The sequence below is a fragment of the Rhamphochromis longiceps genome, linkage group LG5, assembly GCF_057381845.1.
Source record: "Rhamphochromis longiceps isolate RC_006_pf linkage group LG5, R_longiceps_female_GT1.1, whole genome shotgun sequence".
In the NCBI taxonomy this organism is placed as follows: domain Eukaryota; kingdom Metazoa; phylum Chordata; class Actinopteri; order Cichliformes; family Cichlidae; genus Rhamphochromis; species Rhamphochromis longiceps.
Genome location: NC_140561.1, coordinates 30,846,088 through 30,869,606, shown reverse-complemented (window position 1 = coordinate 30,869,606; position 23,519 = coordinate 30,846,088). Strand labels below are relative to the sequence as shown.

General features: G+C 42.1%; 1 protein-coding gene across 2 annotated transcripts in view; it reads left to right on the top strand.

Annotated features, from left to right (window-relative positions):
• The window catches only part of stab1 (stabilin 1), a 185,484-nt gene that overhangs the window by 61,034 nt on the left and 100,931 nt on the right, over positions 1-23,519 (top strand). For both annotated transcript variants that reach the window (XM_085407157.1, XM_085407156.1), the window contains 8 exons: positions 10,174-10,253; positions 10,341-10,466; positions 15,428-15,501; positions 19,922-19,993; positions 21,342-21,461; positions 21,557-21,604; positions 22,428-22,508; positions 22,667-22,813. In XM_085407157.1, coding sequence (XP_085263283.1) covers positions 10,174-10,253; positions 10,341-10,466; positions 15,428-15,501; positions 19,922-19,993; positions 21,342-21,461; positions 21,557-21,604; positions 22,428-22,508; positions 22,667-22,813 — 748 coding nt within the window. The remainder of the gene's footprint in view (positions 1-10,173; positions 10,254-10,340; positions 10,467-15,427; positions 15,502-19,921; positions 19,994-21,341; positions 21,462-21,556; positions 21,605-22,427; positions 22,509-22,666; positions 22,814-23,519) is intronic.

Sequence of the window (23,519 nt, the reverse complement as noted above, 5' to 3'; positions counted from 1 at the left end):
GCTGGAGGGTCAGTGGGACCGCTCCAGCCTTCATCAGCCTTCGTCCGTCTTCGCTGGAGGGTCCGTTGGAGGGACCGCTTCAGCCTTCGTCCGCCTTCGCTGGAGGATCCGAGGGACCGCTCCAGCCTTCTGCAGCTGGTGGGCTGCGTGTCCGTGTGTGCAGCTGGTGGGCTGCGTGTCCGTGTGTGCAGCTGGTGGGCTGCGTGTCCGTGTGTGCAGCTGGTGGGCTGCGTGTCCGTGTGTGCAGCTGGCGGGCTGCGTGTCCATGTGTGCAGCTGGTGAGCTGCTCATCCGCCTTCGCTGGAGCGTCCAAGTGACCGCTCCAGCCTTCATCCGCTTCTGCTGGAGGGTCCGAGGGACCGCTCCAGCCTTCGTCGTCTGCTGGAGGGTCAGTGGGACCGCTCCAGCCTTCATCAGCTTCGTCTGCCTTCGCTGAGGGGAGGGTCCGTGGGACCGCCCCAGCCTTTGTCGTCGCTGGAGGGTCCGTGGGACCGCTCCAGCCTTCATCCGCCTTCGCTGGAGGGTCCGTGGGACTGCTCCAGCCTTCGTCGTCTGCTGGAGGGTCAGTGGGACCGCTCCAGCCTTCATCGGCTTCATCTGTCTGGATCAAACTTTTCACTTGGTGTTAAATGTTTGATTTTTGGGTGGGGGGAACTGTTACGATTCGGTGTTGTCAGTGTTTTGTTTTAGGCGTGACTGTAATGTGTTTCCTGCTTTACTTTGAAAGTCTGTCTTATCTCAGTGTTTTCAGTTTACGCTTTCTTGTCTCGTCAGTTCTGATTTGCCCCAGCTGTGTTTCCCTCCTGTTGTCCATTCCCTGATTGCTCCCTCTATGTATTTAAACCCTGTGTTTCAGTGTGTCATGGTCGCGATCTCCCCCGTTGTAAATAGTTTGGTGTTTTGTTATAAATAAATAGTCTGTTGTAAATACTTTCGTTATGGGATATTTTTGTTTTGGGATTTTGGTGGAGAGCCTTCGTGGTTTTACTTTCTTTATCTTTATTTTTCTACGTTGCACCCCGGTTGCCTAGGCCGGGGTGTAACAAACCTTTTAGAGAGAATCTAAGTTTTTCCAACTTTAAGTTAAAGAGTACATCTCTCACCCAATGATCATGAGTTGGGGGGTGGGGAAGCTTCCACTTCAACAGAATAAGCCTCCGGGCCAGTAAAGTGGTAAAGGCTAGGGCCTGTTTGAGGGGACCAGATAAGTTCAAGTCGGGAGGAATGCCAAAAATTGCGGAGAGTGGGTTAGGAAGGACAGTCTGGCCATATGCTTGGCTAAGTGTGTCGAATATATTCCTCCAAAATGCACTCAGTTTCGAACAAGACCAAAACATGTGGACATGGTTGGCAGGCGATAGTCCGCATCTGCTACAGGCATCACTGATGGTTGGATAGATTTTAGATAATTTTGCGTTTGTATAGTGTACTTTATAGACCACCTTGCACTCAATCAAAGTATGACGAGCACAAATTGAGGACGAGTGAATCAATTTCAAAGCACAATCCCACTGCTGTTCTGGCAGGGTTGTCTGAAGCTCTTCCTCCCATCTCAGCTTAATATGAGAAATGGATTTGGGGACCAAAGCATCTAGTATTTTATACAAGGCTGATATCAGTCTGTTTTGATGAGGGTTCGTCTGCAGGATATCCAGATTTGTTTCTGGAGGCCGATTGGGAAAGTGAGGGAACTGCGTTTTTACAAAATTTCTAGCCTGAAGATAACGAAAAAAGTTGGAATTAGGCAGGTTGTATTTAGACGATAGGTCAGCAAAAGATAGAAAGGTGTCCTGACTGTACAAGTCCTTAACAGTCCTAAGTCCGTTATCTTTCCAACTGCTAAAGGCCGCATCAGTGTTTGAAGGTACAAAATTAAAATTTTTTGATAAAGGCGTTAGCAAAGACGGTCCAAGTAGCCCGAAGTATTTTCTGAACTATTGCCAAATAGTTACCGTTTCCTTAGCTATTGGATTATCCCCAACAAAGGTTGGAGAAAAAGGGAGTGGTGAGCTGAGTATTGATGATAATGAGTAACAGCTAGATGCAGTTTCCATTTGTACCCAGGCTGTTGCAAGGGGGTCGTTATGAACCCAATATAAAAGTTTTTGTATGTTAGCTGCCCAATAGTAGTGTCTAAAATTGGGCAGACCAAGACCACCGTCACTTTTAGTGGACTGAAGAATAGACTTGCGACTAGCTTGTTTCCCTCCCCATATGAAATGTGACAGAATCTTTTCTAACTTGTCAAAAAATGCCTTGGTAAGAAGAATCGGGACATGTTGAAAAAGATACAAGAATTTTGGGAGGACACTCATCTTTATCAGGTTAACTCTCCCTGCCACTGACAATGGTAGAGAAGTCCAACAGTCACAATCTTTCCCAACATTTTCTAGTAGGGATAGAAAATTCTCCCTCATCATTTTATGTATAGAAGAGGAAATAAAAACCCCCAAATATCTAAATCCAGTTTCTGTCCACTTAAAAGGCACTATTGAGTGGGGAAGAGCTCTGGCCAGGGAATTGAGGGGTTGCAACTCGCTTTTTTGATAATTGACCTTATATCCTGACAGTGTACCATATTGGTCCAGTATGTCAAAAAGCACCGGGAATGAGTTTAGAGGATCAGAAATGTATAGGAGCAAGTCATCTGCATAAAGGGAGAGTTTGTGAGTCACACCGAACCTTGTAATGCCTTTAAATCTATCCTCTGAACGCAGCCATATTGCAAGAGGCTCGATAGCAATGGCGAATAGGAGGGGTGAGAGAGGGCACCCTTGCCAAGTGCCTGTGTTGTCTTCGTATAGCTTTGAATAATTACACAGCATCCACTTGTGTTTCGCGAGCGTCTGCTTCAAACATTTTTATTGTTTATTGTTTCATTCACAAGTCAGTCTTCTTTTATAGAGGCATTCATGAGCCCTCTCAAATACAGCGCCCCCTACTGGCAAAACCCCATTGGCACATGAACACCCACACATCACCACATCCCCCTTTCTCTGACAACATAGGTCCCACGAATCAACATATACACATATTTGTATTACAACAATATTTTTTTTTCTCTCAACACCATCAGAATATAAGATAAAAACAAATCCAGTCATAGCTTTACAGATTAAGCCTAACTGGGCTCTGACCTCCTCAATACAGGTTCTGAAACAACTGCACTTTTCTCCACATGCTCATGTCCATCCAGTGGTTTTAAACCAGACACTGTCTCTGCATGTGACACATCAACATTTTCATCTTCCTCACCATATTGTTCCTCCTGAAATGTCTCTTTAGTCTTCAGCAAGTTACGACGGTTCCTTCTGAACACATGACCTTCTTCAGTTCTTACGTCATATGATCTCGGACCTGCTTCCTGAAGAACAATGGCTTTCCTGCTCCATGCATTCTGATCTTGGATTCTCACTACATCATCCTTTGCAAGCAATCCAAGTGCTCTTGTTCCCTTGTCGTATTGCAGTTTTTGCTTCCATTTCAGATATTCTTGCTTTTTTATAATTTCTTCACTCTGCTTGCTTTCTGCATAGCAGGGCAAAGTTGTGTGTAGCTTACGATTCATCAGCAATTCTGCAGGGGATAAACCACAGTCAAGAGGAGCAGTCCTGTAGCTCAGCATAGCTAAATAAGGATCTGATCGACTGTCTGTAGCCTTCTTCAGAAGCTGCTTGATGATATGCACTCCTTTTTCAGCCTTGCCATTTGCCTGTGGATGTTGAGGACTTGATGTGACATGTTTAAAGCCGTATTCTCTTGCGAAATTCTGCCATTCTTTGCAATTATAGCAAGGACCATTGTCACTAATGACAGTTTCAGGTATTCCGTGCCTGGAAAAGATAGACTTCACATGTGTGATCACATTATTAGCAGTTGTACTTGTAAGCAGAGCAATCTCAGGAAAGTTAGAGTAATAATCTATCACCAACAGATAGTCTTTCCCATTAAAATGAAATAAATCTGTTCCGACTTTCCTCCAAGGCGCTGTAGGAAGTTCAGGAATCATCATGGGTTCTCTTGCCTGTCTGCTCTGAAACTTGTTACATGTTTCACACTTTCCGACCATGGTCTCAATGTCTTTATTAATGCCAGGCCAGTACACAGTGTCTCTAGCTCTCCTTTTACACTTTTCTATTCCCAGATGTCCCTCATGTATTCTTTGAAGTATCAGCTGTCTCAGACTATGTGGTATCACAATCCTATTGCCTCTCAACAGCAGTCCATCTACCACATTGAGCGCCGATCTAACATGATAATACTTTGAACAAGACCCTTTGGGCCAGTCTCCTTGGATATTTTCCATCACCGTTTGCAGCTCCCTGTCTGCAGCTGTCTCCTCGCATATTTGTTTTATCTTTGCGTCAGACACTGGCAGAGACTCCACTATCATATTAACATGATCGTCTACTTCTTTCTCAGTGGAGCTTGCGTGACACACCTCTGATGCTCGCGACAGTGCATCCGCTAAAGCTAAATGCTTTCCTGGTGTGTATATCAAGTCAAAGCTGTACCTTTGCAGTTTCATCATGAGACGTTGAATCCTCGGCGACATCTCGTTCAGATGTTTCTTAATGATTGACACCAAAGGACGATGATCTGTCTCAACTGTAAAGGTAGGAAGACCATAAACATAACAGTGAAAAATATCAAGTCCATATGCCAGTCCGAGACATTCTTTCTCAATCTGAGCATATCTAGCTTCAGACTTAGTCATGGATCTAGAAGCATAAGCAACTGGTTTCCAACTCCCCTCTTCAGCTTGAAGTAAAACAGCTCCAAGCCCATCCTTTGAGGCATCTGTTGAGATTTTCAGACTCTTAGTTGGATCATAATATGCAAGCACTGGGCGCGTTGTCAGTGTGGTTTTTAAATCATTCCATTCTTGTTCATGCCTCGCTGACCATTTAAATTCTATGGAATCACGAAGTAACTCCCTTAGTGCTGATGTTCTCACTGACAAGTTAGGTATGAATTTTCCTACAAAGTTTATCATTCCCATCACTCTGAGCACACCTCTCTTATCTGTCGGGCGTGGCATTGTTGCGATGGCTTTTACTTTTCTTTCATCTGGCTCAATACCTCCAGCAGAGAATTTGTCTCCCAGAAATGTTATTTCCTTCACACCAAAATGACACTTGTCACGATTTAGCTTTAATCCATTCTCCCTCATCCGCTGCAGCACCTTCACCAGTCTTTCATTATGTTCTTGTAGGGTGGATCCCCATATAACCACATCATCAACATAACAGCGAACACCTTGTAAACCCTCTAACATGTTGTCCATGGCACGATGAAAAATCTCAGATGCTGAGATTATGCCAAATGGCATTCTGAGGAATCTATACCTGCCAAAAGGTGTATTGAAAGTACAGTATTTTGAACTTTTCTCGTCCAGCTTTATTTGCCAAAAACCCTGTGCTGCATCTAGCTTTGAAAAGTATTTGGCGCCTGCCATTTCACTTGCAATCTCTTCACGCTTTGGTATCTGGTAGTGCTCACGTTTTATGGCTTGATTTAAATCGCCAGGGTCCATGCATATTCTCAAATCATTGTTTTTATTCCTTTTATCCACACACACCATTGAGTTTACCCACGCAGTCGGTTCTTCCACTTTTGTAATGACCTGCAACTGTAACATCCTGTTAAGTTCTTTCTTTAAACGGTCCTTCAGTGGAGCGGGGACTCTACGTGGTGCATGGATCACTGGCTTTGCATCCTCTTTCAGCTGGATACTGTATTTGCATGGTAGACATCCCAAACCTTTGAAGATATCCTCATAATGCTGTACAATGGAGTCAACTGCTCCTCGCTGTCCACTTTCTGTTTCTGGACAGCTGATGTGATACACTCTTTCTACTAGGTTCAATCTTTTGGATGTCACGCCACCCAGCAGTGATTCACGACCTTCTGGAACAACATTAAACAATACATCATAATCTCTATGTTTTATTGTCACTTTAAGCCTGCATTGACCACTGCTCTCAATATACTTTCCATTGTAGTCTTTTAGAGGTACTCTTTTCTTTATTATTTTGGGCTTTGGTTTCATGGCATGGATCTCTGTCATGCTGATTAGGTTCGCCTGCGCACCTGTATCAATCCTTAGTGCCACCAAAGCTCCTTGTATTGGGAGTGAAACAATCCACGTGTCTTCATAATCTGAGCATCGCTCACTGTCCTCTGCTTCGTTATGCTCACTTTTTACATCCTCAAGTGACACTATGCCCACAAAGAAAGTCTCGCTTAAGTCAGTCTCTTCAACTACATGCACTGATTTGGGTTTGGGTTTCGACAGACATTGTTTGGCAAAATGATTTTTTCCATCGCATTTCAAACATCTTTTGCCATAAGCTGGACACTGTCTAGGTTCATGTCTGCTACCACATCGCTTACAGGAGTACACTGTATCATCATTGCTGGGCTTCTGCGACATATTCTTCCTCATTTTCTTTTTAACCACAGCTATTCTTGCACTATCAGGTACTGCAGCGACGCTCGTCTCATTAAATGTCTTTGCATGCTGCAGGGCTAACTCACTCGCATGACACAGTCTTTCTGCTTCATCCAGAGTTAACTTGGAATCTCTGAGCAGCCGTTCTCTAGTCCATTTATCATGGATCCCATACACAATTTGATCACGAACCATAGAATCTTTCAGCTCTCCAAAATCACATGACTGTGCCTTCAGCTTCAAATCAGTCACAAAGCAATCAAAAGTCTCTTCTGGTTGCTGCATCCGAGATCGGAAAACATACCTTTCATATACTGTGTTCTTCTGTGGTGAACAGTGTGCATCAAACTTTTCAATCACTCTGTCATACTTATTCCTGTCACCAACTTCCTCAAACTCAAACGTGTTGAAGACTTCAATGGCTTGAGGACCAGCTACCGTGAGCAGCAATGCAATCTTCCTGGCATCGGGTTTAGAGTCCAGTCCCATGGCAGCCATGTACAGCTCAAACTGCTGCTTAAAACACCGCCAGTTGCCGTCCACATTCCCCACCAGTTTCAGTCCTTCCGGAGGCTTCAAACTTTCCATCTCAAACAGAACTTTGAGCTATTTATCGCTTCCGCTCTCCCACTTTTACTCCTGGTACCATGTGTTGTCTTCGTATAGCTTTGAATAATTACACAGCATCCACTTGTGTTTCGCGAGCGTCTGCTTCAAACATTTTTATTGTTTATTGTTTCATTCACAAGTCAGTCTTCTTTTATAGAGGCATTCATGAGCCCTCTCAAATACAGCGCCCCCTACTGGCAAAACCCCACTGGCACATGAACACCCACACATCACCACAGTGCCCCTTTCAAGTGGAAAAGGCAAAGACAAGTTGTTGTTAGTACGAATACAGGTGGATGGCGAGGAATATAGTAGCTTAACCCAGAGAATAAAGTCAGCCCCTAAGCCAAACCTATCCATCACCTCATAGAGGAAGCTCCACTCGACGCGGTCGAAAGCTTTCTCCGCGTCAAGAGATACCACAACCTCTGGAATTGAGTTGCACGATGTATGGATAATATTCAAGAGGCGTCTTGAATTGTCATATGAGTGCCTGCCGGCCATAAATCCCGCCTGGTCAGAGGCGGAAAATCCTCATGTTTCAACCAGGAAATGTTCCCTCATGAACATACTACTGAGTGAATTAGTACATGAACATACTACTCAAGAACATACTACTGAGTCGATCAGATGCTGTTATATTTGTGTGGGTTTTCATTTGCAGCTTTTGAGTTTTAGAGCTTTGATCGGTATTGGTTGAAGTTTGCGTTCCTGTTTGATTTCGTTATTACTCCGTAGTTATTTTAAGCATCAGTTCCTATTCTAGTTCTTAGCTTAGTTATGATTTGAGTCTTTGGTGCTTCGCTGTCTGTTATTAAGTTAGTTAGTCCACTGTTTACAAGTTTTTTCAATTACTTTTATTTTCATCTCCTTCCCCTCCTGTTTCTGATCCGCATTTAGTCCCTAAGGTATATATATTCTGCATAGTCCAGTGTTTAACTTTGACTTTGCCAGATTGTTCACTAATGCTCCCTGTTGTGCTGCTTATGTTTCTCCTGTTTTCCAAGATCTCAGTGTTTAGTTAGATTTCTGCTTTGTGGTTTTGGTTCCCATTTTGCAGACTTTGTTTATTTCTGGACTGTGCATCAGCCAGTAAATGCGTTTTTAATTTTTGTTTAACTTTGTCCTGCATTAGGGTCCCTTCTGCGCCCACATCCTGACAGATGTATCGCAGCGTATTTTGGAAGCAGCTCTCTGTTCTCCGTCACTAAAAATATGCGCCACGTCTGTACAGATGGAACTTTCTGCTGCCAGTGTGATTTTTGTTTTTTGTTTCTTAATCTGGGTGAGATCGCCGACACATACCTGTGTGCATTCCTGACTTTAGGATCAACAGTGAGAATCGAAGGTAGAAGGAATAAGAAAGAGTTTATTGTTTGCAGTCAGGGAGTGGAGGTGGATGGAGGTGGAGGAGGATTACAGCAGGGGAGGGTTGAGGGAAGCTGGTGGGTGGGGAACTAGTGCTGAGTGGAGATGAAGGCAGGGGGTGAGATCATGTCTGGTTTGGCTGGCAGGCGCATGAGATGGGTAGCAGATTAGTTCGACTATCAGAATCAACACAAGAGTCAAATGCACAGAGTTCATGATGGTGAAGAACTTTCATCAAGCACCGGCTGAAATAACAACCTGGTGATGAGTGATGAAGAACCAGGCTTGATATGCTGCAGAGTTGATGAGCAGGTGTGCAGTGTGCTGATCAGCAATCAGGGCTCCGGGGGAGTGAGAGGAGGGCCGGGCTGCCAGACACATGAGGAATGCACCTGAGGCACTCTGTGACCTTGACACAAAAACAGGCAGGCCAAGCTGCAGTCCACAAAAGCTCTGTTATGGAAGCAGTGAAAAGAACTGCTCCTGACCCAAAGCAGCACCTCTTTTTTTTCAAAAATGCTGGAGGTTTTCTCATTGCTGCCAGTGAAGATGAAATTACATTTATTGATGATTTCACTGCTGACTGAAGTAGCTGGATGAAGGCAGAGATTTACCGGAGCTTCCTGTTTGCCAAATGCAGCAGGGGATACAGGAGGGCAAAGGATGGTCTAAATCTGTAATTTGATACAGGCAGTGGTCCCAAACGTTTTTTGCGCCACGGACCGGTTTATGTCCGACAAAATTTTCACAGACCGGCCTTTAAGGTGTTGGAGATAAATACAACAAAATAAAACCAGTACCGTTACCAAAAAGAAGATTTATCCGTAAAGAAAGACCCAGGGAAACAGAGTTTACGATAAAAACGATTTAAAAAAAATAATGATAAAAACTGATAAAAACCCTGAAAACCACAAGTTATACACCTGAGCTTCAACTCTCGCAGCCTGGTACCAAACGACTCACAGACCAGTGGCCTGTGGGTTTGGGACCAGTGGTTTTAAGGCACCATGTAGAAGTCCCTTAAACATGCATTCTTTCTAATGGCCAGGAGGGGGCGACCCCCTGAATGAAGGGGGTCACCCATAGAGACCATAAATCTCTATCGGCGTATCGGGCCCTTGGTTTATCAGTCGAATACATCCGTCATTGGTGATATCTGATTTTAAAATAATAAGATGTCATGCTTCAGAACTGGACAAGATAAAATCAGAAAGGCTCTGCTTGAAGGGCTGCATAAACATACACGGATCAGGCATAAGATAATGACCACCTTGCAGATAATTTTTTAGCATTAAAATACACAGACACTTCATTATTGGATTGCCCTAAATGTTAAAAACGTGTTTAAAAAAATCTGTAGAGATGTGCTTTTATTATATGATGGATGGGTTTTTGTAAGTTTGTTTGATGGGGCTAGTCTGTGAGATTGAGTCTATAGTGTTTTCATCGTGTGTTCATAGTAATGAAAGGACATGCGGTCCGTTGTAACAGTAGCTCACTGAGTGTTTTTAATCCTTTTTTGACAACAGTGGAGCACCACGGCAGTGAGATATGTGTTAGGCTAGAAATTCAATTCTGTGCTGGTAATAGGATCAATGATGCGAAGAAAACTACAGAATATAAACAGTAATGCAGGGCGCTGTTCACAAATATGATTTGTAATGATAGAAATTATTAGTCACAGCTCTCAGCTTCAGTAAAAATGTGAAACACATATTGAGCCGTTTGTTTTTCTGCTGCAGCTGCATAACAGGGCCACAGGGAACAGCTGCCGTCTGCGTGTGCACGGCTGGATATGAAGGAAACGGAACCTACTGCAAAGGCAAACACACACACACACACACAGCGTCATTAAACCTGTCTTTTAGTGTGATTACGCTCTCCTCATCTTTCTCTTTCTGTCTCTCAGAGCTGGATTTGTGCAGCCGGTCTAACGGCGGATGCTCAGAGTTTGCCGTTTGTACCAAAGTGGCAGCGGGAATGAGGACCTGTACCTGTAAACAGGGGTACACTGGAGATGGGGTCATCTGCCTCGGTATGTGGTCCTAAACCCTAACCTGGACCTCTATAAATCCACCAAGACCAAGAGGTTTTGTAGATCAAAGTTCTTAGACATTATTGGAAATGCTGAAGTCGCCTTCAAGTAATGATTTCAGACAGAAGAAGAATCAATAAAGGTCCTAAACTTTTTTCCTCTGTTTTTTGGCCAATGTCAGTACTGGCTAGTAGTGAAGGTTTTATCCGTATATGTTTTTAAAAAGGAAAATCTGTGGGTAGTACAGACACTTACAGTTAAAAATACTCCCAGTAAAACAGAATTGAAAAACACAAGTATATAATGGACAATAGATTTAACTATTTCATGTAATTGCCTTTGCACACATGATGCAATACAAGCATAGGCAAGGTCTAAGTTGTTACAGTTTTCCTATACGATTACACTATTTATTTATTTCAAACAACGATGACAAAATCAACCACCAGAACAAAGAAAATCTCAGTAAATTCATCACATGTCAATCCATGTTCTCAAACACTGACTCCAGGAAAAATACAGCACGGCTAAAAACTGCATCAGTAAACAGCTGTATCACAGTCCTGGGTTCTTGCCAAGTTATTTTTGTGGCTTCTTTCATTCACATTTTCCTGTTATGTTTCCATGACTCTCATTTTCACTTCCTGTTAAGTGTTGTTATTTCCTTTTCCTCGGATGTAGCATTAATGATATTTTGACAGCCTGTGTTTGTCTTGTCAGCTCTCCCTCTTCTGCCGTGCTTTCAAACCTTTGCTGTTTAGTCCGTTTAAATTGAACCCGGGTTCATTTTCACACCTGGTTTTGATCGTTGCTGCAGAGGTAAACACAGTAATGGCAGGTACAGGGGCTCCTCTCTGTAGAGAGTCTCATTATCTGACATGAGACCCTCTATGGTGGTGTCTGCAAACTTCACAAAGGTATTTGAACAGTGAATGACACTACAGTCATGTGAGAGCTGGGCTGAGCACACAGTGGCTGATGTACAGTCCCTTATTCTCATCACCTGAGGCCTACCGGTGAGAAAGTCCTTGATTCAGGAGCACATCGAAGTGGACAACACCATGTTGTGAAGCTTCAGTGGTAGTTTATCCAGGATTACCGTATTAAAGGCAGCTGAAGTCAACGATGCTATTCGTTGACTTCAGCTGCAGGTGACGCCAGGCTGTGTGCTATTGAGACTGTATCCTCTGTGCATTGGTTCCCTGTATAGGTGAACTGATGGCTCTCAATACCAGCAGGGATGATGTCCTTGAAGTGCTGCATAATTACTGAGGTCAGTGCAACAGTGCAGTAATCACATTGCAGGTGGCAGCTGACTTTTTAGACACAGAGGCAATAATGAAAGATTTGGGGCAGACAGCAACCTGATGTGACAGGTTGAAACTGTCTGAAACCCCCCCGGAGAAACTACAGATTGGTCAGCAAATTTCACACTTCACAGTCTGATCTGACACCCTGTCCGGTCTTGCAGCCTTGCTGGTGTTGGTTTTCCTCAGTGTAGAGCTCACCTGAAGAGGCTATTACTGCTCCTCTAGCTCAGAAAGGTAGATCGTCTCTCTGCTGCCAGTTTTCTGTTTCAAAGCGTGCACAAAAATGGTTCAGGGTGTCAGGGCGACACCTTCCATACATGCGGACATAGTACATTGATTACTCATGTTTAGTACACCGTGTTGGGTCTGCACCTCAGCAGGCCCGCTACTTCAGAAAGCAAGAAAGAACAGTGATCGATCGATTTTCACCTGCTATAGCAAGGGGAACAACAGCACTCTGTCCTCGGTCTCAAACGACTCCGACCCCAACCCCCGCTTGCAGCCTTTTTATTCTGTGACACACAGTTTACACAAACACCCATTGTAAAACCCCCTTATGGTCACAAAAGGTTAAAACACTGCGTCTGTGTGTTTATGCATGTGTGAGCGTGTGTGTGTGTGTGTGTGTGTGTGTGTGTGTGGGGGGGGGGGGGGTGACTTCCTGCTGACAAATCAAATCAAAATTTATTTATATAGCACATTTTTAAAGACCAAAGTACACCAAAGTGCTTTCCAGTAAAATCATGATACAGATAAAAATCACAATATAAAATATAAATTACAGATATAAATAAAATATAAAATAATTACATAATCTAAATGCAAAGCCAGATGTAAATTACCCTAATTCGCCTTGAATGCCAGGTTAAACAAATACGTTTTTAAACGTGATTTAAAAGACTGAATGGAATCTGATGCGCGAATATGAAGAGGAAGAGTATTCCATAACCTGGGTGAAGCAACGGCAAAGGCACGGTCTCCTCTGGTCTTCAGCCGAGACCTAGGTTGCACTAAGAGCAGTTGGCCCAATGATCTTAGTGCTCTCTGAGGGCTATACAGACAGAGGAGATCAGCTAGGTAGTCAGGTGCCATATTGTTTAGAATTTTGTAAGTAAACAATAAAATTTTAAAATCAATTCGGTATTTAATAGGAAGCCAGTTTAAATTTGCCAGAACAGGGGTGATAGAATCGTACTTTCTAGTGCCGGTCAAGAGACGTGCTGCGGCATTTTGGACCAGCTGCAAACGCTGAAGAAGAGAAGATTGTAGGCCCAAGTAGAGAGAATTACAATAATCCAGTCTTGAAGCGATGAAGGCATGAATGAGTTTCTCCAGATCTTTGTGTGGTATGTAAGGTTTAGCCTTAGAAATTAGGCGTAGTTGGTGAAAGCTGGTTTTTACCACAGTAGAGACCTGTTTATCTAGTTTGAAGGAACTATCCATGAAAACTCCAAGATTCCTAACAGCATCAGTGAGGTGGTTAGCAACAGGCCCGAATGTGCCAGTCAGTTGTCCCAGAGGCATATTTCTATCAAAAACAATAATTTCTGTCTTCTTTTCATTTAAAGTAAGAAAGTTACGTGATAACCAGTCTTTGACATCGCTCAGACAATCAAACAGAGGATGTAGTGAAGATGAAACATCCCCAGTCAGGTGGAGGTAGATTTGAATATCATCAGCATAGCAGTGAAAAAAGACATTATGTTTTTCAAAAATGGAGCCCAAGGGCAGCATATACAGAGAAAACAACACAGGACCCAATACCGAGCCCTGGGGCACACCACAGCGAAAACGGGCAGAAGAAGAGGAATATTTTCCCATCATGACAGAGAACGACCTCTCAGAGAAATATGATTTAAACCAAGATAGAACATTTCCTTTAAGGCCTACTACTTGTTCCAATCTTGCCAAAAGGATATCATGGTCAACCGTATCAAAGGCTGAAGTCAAATCCAATAGAACTAAGACCGCAGAGTGCCCAGAGTCGGCGATTAGAAGAAGGTCATTGAAGACTCTTAGTAGGGCAGTTTCGGTGCTGTGACGCGGTCTAAATCCAGACTGGAATTTATCACTTATACCGTTTCTCTCTAAGTGGGTCTGTAGTTGTTGAAGCACTATTTTCTCTAAAACTTTTGACATGAAGGGGAGTTTAGAAATCGGCCTGTAATTTGCTAGAGTGTTACGATCAAGGCTACTTTTCTTGATAACAGGTTGCATGACTGCATGTTTAAAGACAGTTGGAACATAGCCAGATGACAGTGATGAGTTCATTAAAAATAAGATACAGGTCCCGATTGTATTCAATGCATCTTTAATGATACGAGAAGGAATAATGTCATGCAGAAAATTTGAGCTTCTCAGGTTATTAATTATTTCCTTTAAAGTCGAGAATGACACAGGTTCAAACTGTTGAAAAACCGTTGAACATTCAGAAACTGGGGCTTGATTTACTACCGGAGAATGTGGGGCCCTTAACACTGAGATTTTATCTATAAAATAATTTAGAAATTTTTCGCAGAGGGCCAGGGAGGCACCCATCGAAACATCAGAGCAGGGATTAACCACTGAGTTAAAGATTTTGAACAGAACTCGAGGATTGTGACTATTAGTCGCAATAATGTTTGACAAAAAAGAAGTTTTTGCCATTTTGGCAGCCTTCTGAAATTTAGACCGGCTCATATGCAGGATGTCAAGGTACACCTGAAGTTGATCTTTTTTCCATCTCCTCTCAGCTCAACGACATTCACGTCTAAGAGCGAGGGTGGATTCATTTAGCCAAAGTTGGCGAGAGGTTTTACGGCGTTTAGTCTTTACTGGAGCCACAGTGTCCAAAATAGAAGAACATGTAGAAATAAAAGAGTTGACTACGCCATCAACCGAGAGAGGTGCATTACTGAGCAAAGGCCGCAGAGAAAAGGGCAACAGCCTCAGAATTAATCAGACGCGATAGGTTCAGTGGACCCTCAGAGTTCAGTTCCATATTGCATAACTGAACATCAAACATAACTGGGAAATGGTCCGAAATCCCAGCATCATTAATGTCCGTGATGCAAATATCCAGTCCATACGACAATACCAAGTCCAGCATATGCCCTTTAGTGTGGGTTGATTTTCTCACCCACTGAGTGATATTAAAAGAGTCAATAAGAGCAAGAAAGTCCTTAGCCAATAGGTCCTCCTCACAGCATATATGAATGTTAAAATCACCACAAATAAGAACACGATCATAATTTAAAAAGATAAATCCTAAAAGATCAGCAAATTCACGGATAAAATCCTTGTTGCGCTTCGGAGGTCGATACACCACTGCACAGAAGATCCGGGGGGAACCGGACAGCTCCAGTAGTTGTACTTCGAAGCTGGAATGCGAGGCAGGAGGCAGAGAATTTATAAGATAACATATAATAACAGAATAATCTCACATTATGTATTTTTTGAGTGGAAGGTTTTATATGATTTTTTTGATCCAGTGGAAAACAGTTCACCTGTATTCCCTGCTATTTTTTGTACCTTGTACCTGACCGATGAAGTGAAAACAAAAAAACTATGTTTTCAAATCATCGGTCCTCATTCAGCATGTATTTTGCATATCTCAGAAAAAAGCAAGGTGATGTAATAAATGTTTGTGTCCATCCTTTGGTTTCTTCGCAGAGATTGACGGCTGTCTGATCAACAATGGAGGCTGCCACAAGAATGCGGAGTGCATCAGAGCAGGACCCAACATTGTAAGACATCACTGTTCTGCATTAAAACATCAGACCCCAGTAACACTGAGCTAACTTTGTACCTGAGGCCCTTAATAAACCTCTCTTAATTATTTCTTTGCCATTTTTATACTTATATAGCTTTTTCTTAACAGACTGACAGTGACAAAATAATAAATACATGGCACAAAACTAATATTTTTTCCATAAATTAGTAAAAAGTTTTAAATTTTATAATTCTGTATTATTTGTCCATTGTTTTTGAATGTTATTTTTAGTGTCCTGAATTCTATCAGTTATATTTTTGTGCTTTTATTGTTAATATTAATCCATTTAATTAATTGAATTAATTAATTTAGTTAATTCATTTGGCATATGAAGTTACTAAAAAGCAGAATAATCTAGATTCATAGTGAAGTTAAAATTAATTGATAAGAAACAACATGAAAGAAGTCATACAAGATCCAACAATCACTTTTTTTTACAAACAAAAAATAACTGAAAAGAATGAACACATGTCAGCCTGTTATAAGAAAACAATAGAGGAAGGACCCCGGGAACCAGCTGCCCAGATGGCCATTGCTTTCTGGCTTCTGCCTTAAACCAATATTGGCAAGGTCAATGAACCGAAACAGAAAACAAGACTGCAGGTAACTCCCAACTCGGCTAATAGTTGATAGAGAAGACTGAAACAAGCAGAAAAACAAGTGGAGTGAATGAGAGAGTGAGACGGAGAGAGCCCATCACCGTGCTCTCCTTTCTCTGGCTTTAAACAAGTGCAGGTGATCCTCCAGCAGCCAATCAGCAGTGGAGATGAGTCAGAGTGCAGGTGAAACAAATGAGGATAAATAATCAAGCGGAAAGAAAGACATTTAACTACAAACACACAATATAGGTATTGAATTAAAAGACTCTAATTAAGGGGTACTAGCACTTATATTCTGTCATGTATATACAGGTGGACGTGCATATTAAACCTGACCAAGTGGCAAATTCCGCTAAACCACAGGTTTTGTTTTAAAGATAAATGCAGCCAGTGTGTTGGTTTTGGACTCTGGCTGTGTTGGTTCTTTTGAGCCAGAAGTGACTTTATTTGGATGTAAGGATTGATTTGATTCAAGTACAACACACAGATACAGATATTTCTAATAAGGGCCAATAACAGACTAATAAAGTACCAGAATTTAACTTAGAGCAAGGCTTAATGCTAGTGTGATGATTTCCTGACAGCAATTGGCCACAGTTCTTGTCAATTAAAGTAGCCACACCCATAAGAGCATTTAGTTTAGCATTTTAAAATGAGTCGCTTTTGGAGGCAGCCTCAAGTGGCCATTACAGGAACTGCATATCCACTTAGGTCCATGTGATGTCGAGGAGATAAGATATCCTTAATATGTTACTTGCAACATACAGAATATCATTTTCTCATTTTTTTGTAGTAAAAACTTTTACATAGTAAAACCTGCAGAAAAAAGTGAACAAAAAGCAGCAGTTTTATTGCTGGGAGAATCTTCTGTAGACATAAACTCACAAAAAACAACCTAAAATCTTGAACATGAAAACTAGGAACCAAACACTGGGAAACTAGAAACATAGAGAGACTTACAATACGACGGTGGTATAATACGACAAAGGGCAAAGGAAAACACAGGGCTTAAATACACAAGGGAGTAACGAGGAAATGGGAAACACAGCTGGGACTAATTAGACATAATGATACAAAGGGAAGCAAAACTAGATATGCTGCACACAGGACCAGGATTATCAAAATAAAACAGGAAGCACAGGACAGGTGCAGGCAATGACTTCCAGTGTTGGGTAAGTTACTTTAAATTAGTAACTTAGTTACATTATTAGTTACTTCTATCAAAAGTAACTCAGTTACTTCAAGTTACTCGTTACTTTCAGAGTAACGAGTTACTAGCGAAAGTAACTTTGGTTTTACTCAAAATTCTCTTGTTAATGTGTTGCTTCCGTAACTGGATACCCAGCAAGAGTACCAGTCTTCTAGCTTGCTTACTTGCCACAAGTGCACTGTGCCACCTACCAATAGAAAGGAAAAAATAATGTGCATATTTCCACAAGAGAAATCCCACGCCTGGACTGTCGTTGACCGCCGCCATGATTCTAGCCTACGTCACAGCGTCATGTGCGCTTTTTACATCCAACACGAAAACTGCAGTTGTGGTGCTTTCGATTGTACTCGGAAACTTGGAAATTCTGCCTACCGAATAGGAAGATGTAGGTAATACCTGTTATGGAAATGTTAAAAATAACCTGCAACACACCCAGTGAGTTTGATTTGAAGTGGGTTTAATAAACGCATTGCAATGTGGAGAGAGCATCCTAGTGAAACACCAGGACCATCTCTGAATTGTGGCCACCTCCCTTACATCTTATACACAGAGACACAGACAAAGAACATTCCTCAAACTCTTACATGTTGGCCCCTCTCACGGGGGGGCTATACTGCCTCCCGCACAGAGAGAATTATGACCTTGTTTTCTGCTTAGCCTTCACCTAAGGATTTACATCCCTGATAAGCAGAAGGAGCCTCACTATCTGTTTAATGTCTCCCATTACAATGGCCTCACTGTGTTAACTTTCCACATGCATGTAAAGTAGTGGCAGGAGTGCTCTTACTATGGTAAAGTGAGAAAGTGATATTACTATAACTAATGTGATATAATTAAATATGCAATTAATAAATGAGAAAAGAAATCTGCCACCACATACCAGACTGCAGATGAGCTGCATACAGGGCTGGACTGGGACAAAAAAATCGACCTGGGCATTTTGACTAGAGCCCGCCATTATAGGAAAAATCATAAAGCCTTTGAATGAAAACAAACGCTATTGTGACAGTGATGTTCACTGTTTTGATGGTATATATGCATCAATCTATCAATTGTTGTAAGATTCAGATAATTAATTTTTTTAAAAGCGAGACATTTTAAATGAGAATAAGAATGAAAAGTATTTCTTTTTGCCCCCCTCTCCCTGTTAATGCCCTACCTGGCCCCCTGGCAACACTTTGCTAGACCCGCCCCTGCACAGTTACCAGCTGCCAGCTACTTAGAAAAGGATTCTGGTGTTATTTGTCTCTCAGAAACAGTTCATAACTTCCCTTCAACTCATTCATGTCACCTAAAAGGTAAACCTGTTTCTCCATCACCTGTTCAGCTCTGATGATTCAGTAAGGACATCTCCTGGTCTCATCTTCATGTTTCCCTCTCACCACATATCCAAACCAATATCATGACCAGCAGCTTTTACAGCTGTGGCTCCAGCAAACATCAGCTGATACTAGAAATTAATAAGTAAATCAATTCTAACAACAGCTGATCAAGCTTAAACGTGCTGCTGTTGTTTAGCGCAACATCCGCTGGTTTCCTCTTTCTGGCGCGATGTGGGCGATAAACAAACAAGAGAGAAAAGCCGATCAGCGGATCAATGATCAGTTTCATGATTGAAGTAGAAACATGTGAGGGAGGGGGAGAGAATGAGAGAAGAAGAGGCAGAAAAACTCCAGCTTTGTGTCTTTTCCATTCTAGCTGAAGAACGGGACAAACTGCATTCCTTTTCACCTCAATATGAAACGCGTGATATTTTCTCTGAATACGAGACGATTCCGTTTTTTAGGGGATGGTTGGCATCATCATAATTAACCTTGTGAAAAAAATAAAGTTTAACATCATCATAGCACCCGCTCAGCCATATACAAACTCAGTCATGCTAGCTAGCACGCAGTACGAAAAAGTCAGCACAACGAAAATAAACTCCACCTAAACTTGGTTTATATCTGACCCAGATAGACTGCAGGTCATAACTTCTTACCTGAAGTTCAGTTCACCTGACACTCGGACCGGCGGCCGCCTCGGGGCTCTCCTCCTGCCTCCCCTCCTGCCTCCCCTCCTGCCTCCCCTTTCTCTCATCCACCTGCTGGCCTCCACCACTTGCTAATGCTACTAAATCTGTGGAAGCTCCGTGATAGCCACCACACGAAGTAACAAATAACGAGCCTATCTAAATCCCAGTAACGGTTAATGCTTTCCTGATTTTGGCATAATAACTAGTTACCGTGCTCGTTACCACAATAATAACGTAGTTACTGTAATGCGTTACTTAATAACGTGTTAGTCCCTACGCTGATGACTTCAGACAAACAAGACTTTACAAGGGGACACAGCTGACAGGGGAGACAGAGGCAACATGGAGACGAGTGACTCGATGTGGAACATGGGGAAGACAAAGTGACAGGAACCTAAATTCTAGGAACTAAGAATGTAACACAAGCACTACACAATGAAGAGAAGCAAAACCATGAATAACCATAATCAAAGAATTCACCAACAAACACAAAACCTTGGGTCACAGACCCAGTACCATGACAGTTTTAGTGACTTACTGTTTCCTCTTTCTGCTTTGGTTTCATCTTCAGACCTCCTGCAACTGTAAGCTGGGCTTCCAAGGATCGGGGAGATACTGTTTGCCTGTGAACCCCTGCAGAAATGTATGTGTGTGCTTTATTCTGCTCTGTAGCAAAATACTGACACTTGTTTTAAATGTTTTAAATGCCTGAAGGTGATATGGGAACAGATACTTATTTTATGTGAGCGGTAGATAATCTTTTCATGTTTTAAGGCAATAAGTCGTTAATTTGGCTGCTGAATACGAAAGTACTCAGCACACCTGGGTGCTGCAGGGGAGCTGCATGGCCTGGTTTCTTCAGTCAGTTAAATACCTGTAGTCATTATACAGCAGTAGGGATTTATATTGCATTTGCAGTCTCTAATTATGAGGGTAGAATATACATAGCTCTGCACTCGGCTCACACAGCTGGGTATCTTCATAAATTATTGAAATCTCCTGAAAGGAGACATTAAGCTCTTCCTCTCAGATTCCAGGTTATTAGAGTGAGACTTGAGTGGTCGTCATCAGGAACCTTAATCGACATAATTTAACAGATTTTTCTAGGAAATTTCCAAATATTATCCAAATATTTCAGATGCCATCTAAATAATTCTGTGGCAACAGAAGCATTATTACAGCAGTCCTGTCCATGTGTCTTAGCAGGGATAATATGTTGACAGACACATTCCTATGCAAGCTATTTAATTATCTCCAAATACCTGTTTAAATTTATGTGTTTTTGCAGAGAAGAGTGAGTAATTAAAAAAAGGTTGATTTTTAATTTTGCTCCTCTGCACTGATTTATCTGTAGAGATTAGTTTGAGGACAGAGTTTCAGTATGTCCTGAAAGACAATGCTAAAAAAAAACCTAAAGCAACACTTTTTAATGGGAGTGTGGCGTTAAACTTCTGGGATATTGATCTGGTTAGTTAAGTGGCACATGAGCTGTTCGGCAAACAGAACTAGCTTGATAAATTTCATTTCCATCAAATGATTTTGAATCCTGTCAACAAATGTTCATCACCTACAGCACGATCCGTTTTACGGAAGGGTTTCCAGGAGAAAGCCTTTTCTCTCTAAAAGGAACATGGCAGCACAGCTTATGTTTGTAAAGCTGCATGTGAACAACCAACCATTAGTCAGATCAGTCGACTGTGAGCTGCTCCATACACCAAAGTATCCTAGAGTCAAATGTAAGGCCATCTGTCCATCAGCTGAATCTTGGCTGAAACTGGGTCATGCAGAAAGACAATGGTCCCAAGCACAGCAGCAAATCTACAACAGAATGACTGACATAACAAAGACTCAAAGTGCTGCAGTGATCCAGTCAAAGTCCTGACCTCCTGATGCTGTGACCTGATGCCATGTTTAATCCTAACAAAACTAGAAATTAAAACCCTTGTTTTGTGGCATTCCTGTTAAAAGACTCATGCTGTGTTTGTGTGCAGAACAACGGTGAATGTAGCAGGAACGCTCGCTGTGAGTACATGGGCATGGGGCAGAGGAACTGCACCTGCCACAGAGGCTATATAGGTGATGGCATTAATTGCCGGGGAAGCACCAACTCTGTAAGTCACATGACCTTCAACTTCCTGCTTTCCTTTGAGCGCCCGCGCCTCCCCACTCCTCTCCCCCTAACATCGCACTGTTTTCTGCTTTACAGGAAGTGTCCAGTCAGAAAGAGAACGCCTTCTTTCGTCAAATGATGATGGTGAGCCTCTGCCAGACACTGAAAATAAAACTTCACCATTTATAAAGTGAAGTTTGACTTTCAAAGAGTGCACACGATTAAATTCAGGCAATTAAGATAGAAAAAGTCCAGATATAATTAGATGCCTTTTATTTTACCTCGAAGAAAGAATTTGCATATATTTTATTGATTTTACAGACTGCCTCCTCTATTAATGAAGTAATGAGTGTCTAAGCTGATTACCTTTGTGGTCAGAAACAAAAACTGTTATGCCTGTGATCTAGAAATTAATCACAGAGCGCCAAGGTGAAGGATGTCTCAGTTTCTAAAAGGAGGCCAGAGAGGAGAGGGGGCTGCAGGAGGAGCTGTAATCCAGACTGCACAGGTGTTTTTACCTTCAGCCTGTGATACAGTTCAGATGTCACATCAAATTGACATCCAAGGCAAGGATGTCTCATTTCGATAAACACCTGATGCCTTGACTCCTCTCTCCTCGTGACTCTTCCTCACTTCCTCCACTTGCATGTGTGGTGGGAGGGCTAAGATGCGAGGAGAGGAATCGAGGAGGAGGAATTTAGGAAATGAGAAAATGGACATTGGGTCAAAAATAGAAATGAAAATAAAACCAGGCACCAAAACTCAGTATCACTGTGAGACCTTAACTTATTATTCATCCTTGATTTTATACACATATTTTATAAATTTGTTGCACTGACACTGTGTGGGAAAATAGCTGGAAAAAAAATTAAAGTAAAAAAACAAACAAACTCCTGGACTTGCTTTGGGATGAATACTTTTGAGCCATCTGATTCTCATCCATCGTCACTGTTTTTGTGCTTCTTAGATGTCAGGCATTTCAGGTCTTTATGGTGATGGACCATACACTGTCTTCGTCCCGGTAGAGGAAAACAACAACATCTCCATTGTGAGTGCAGCAGCTGCTGCTTTTTCGTGTGACATTAACGTCTCCAGTCTCACCTTAAATGTGTGCCACCCTACCCTAGCTGTATCACTTTAGCATGTGGCATTTATTGTTTTTGCTTTACAGGACTGACTTGTGTGTCTGTGTGTATGTGTGTCTAGGTTAATGTTTGGAAGCAGAACGGTCATATTGAGGATCTGGTTCGTTCCCACATCGTTTCCTGTGAGATTCTGACCTCGAATGACTTCAAAACCACTGAGCGTGCTGTCTCAGTATCAGGACACACATTGCACTTCAGCCTGATAGGGGTAATGCACATACACAGATTATTAACTCCTCAGTAGAACAGAAATGTAGCTTCACAGATATGGATTTAAATGTGTAAAACAAACATTAAGAACTATTTAATTTTTCTCAAGTCACACTTGACTTTTTCTCACTCCAACCACTTTATGCCTTATTAATCCCTGGAGCACAGCAGCTGTACTCAGCTTTATAAAGGAGCAGTCACAGCATCATTTGAAAATGTAAAATTATTGAGCAAAATCCATCCATCCGTTTTCTGCCACTTACAGTGGCTTGCAAAAGTTTTTGGCCCCTTTGAACTTTTCCACATTTTGTCACATTACAGCCACAAACATGAATCAATTTTATTGGAATTCCACGTGAAAGACCAACACAAAGTGGTGTACACGTGAGAAGTGGAATGAAAATCATACATGATTCCAAACATTTTTTACAAATAAATAACTGAAAAGTGGGGTGTGCGTAATTATTCAGCCCCCTGAGTCAATACTTTGTAGAACCACCTTTTGCTGCAATTACAGCTGCCAGTCTTTTAGGGTCTCTACCAGCTTTGCACATCTAGAGACTGAAATCCTTGCCCATTCTTCTTTGCAAAACAGCTCCAGCTCAGTCAGATTAGATGGACAGCGTTTGTGAACAGCAGTTTTCAGATCTTGCCACAGATTCTCGATTGGATTTAGATCTGGACTTTGACTGGGCCATTCTAAC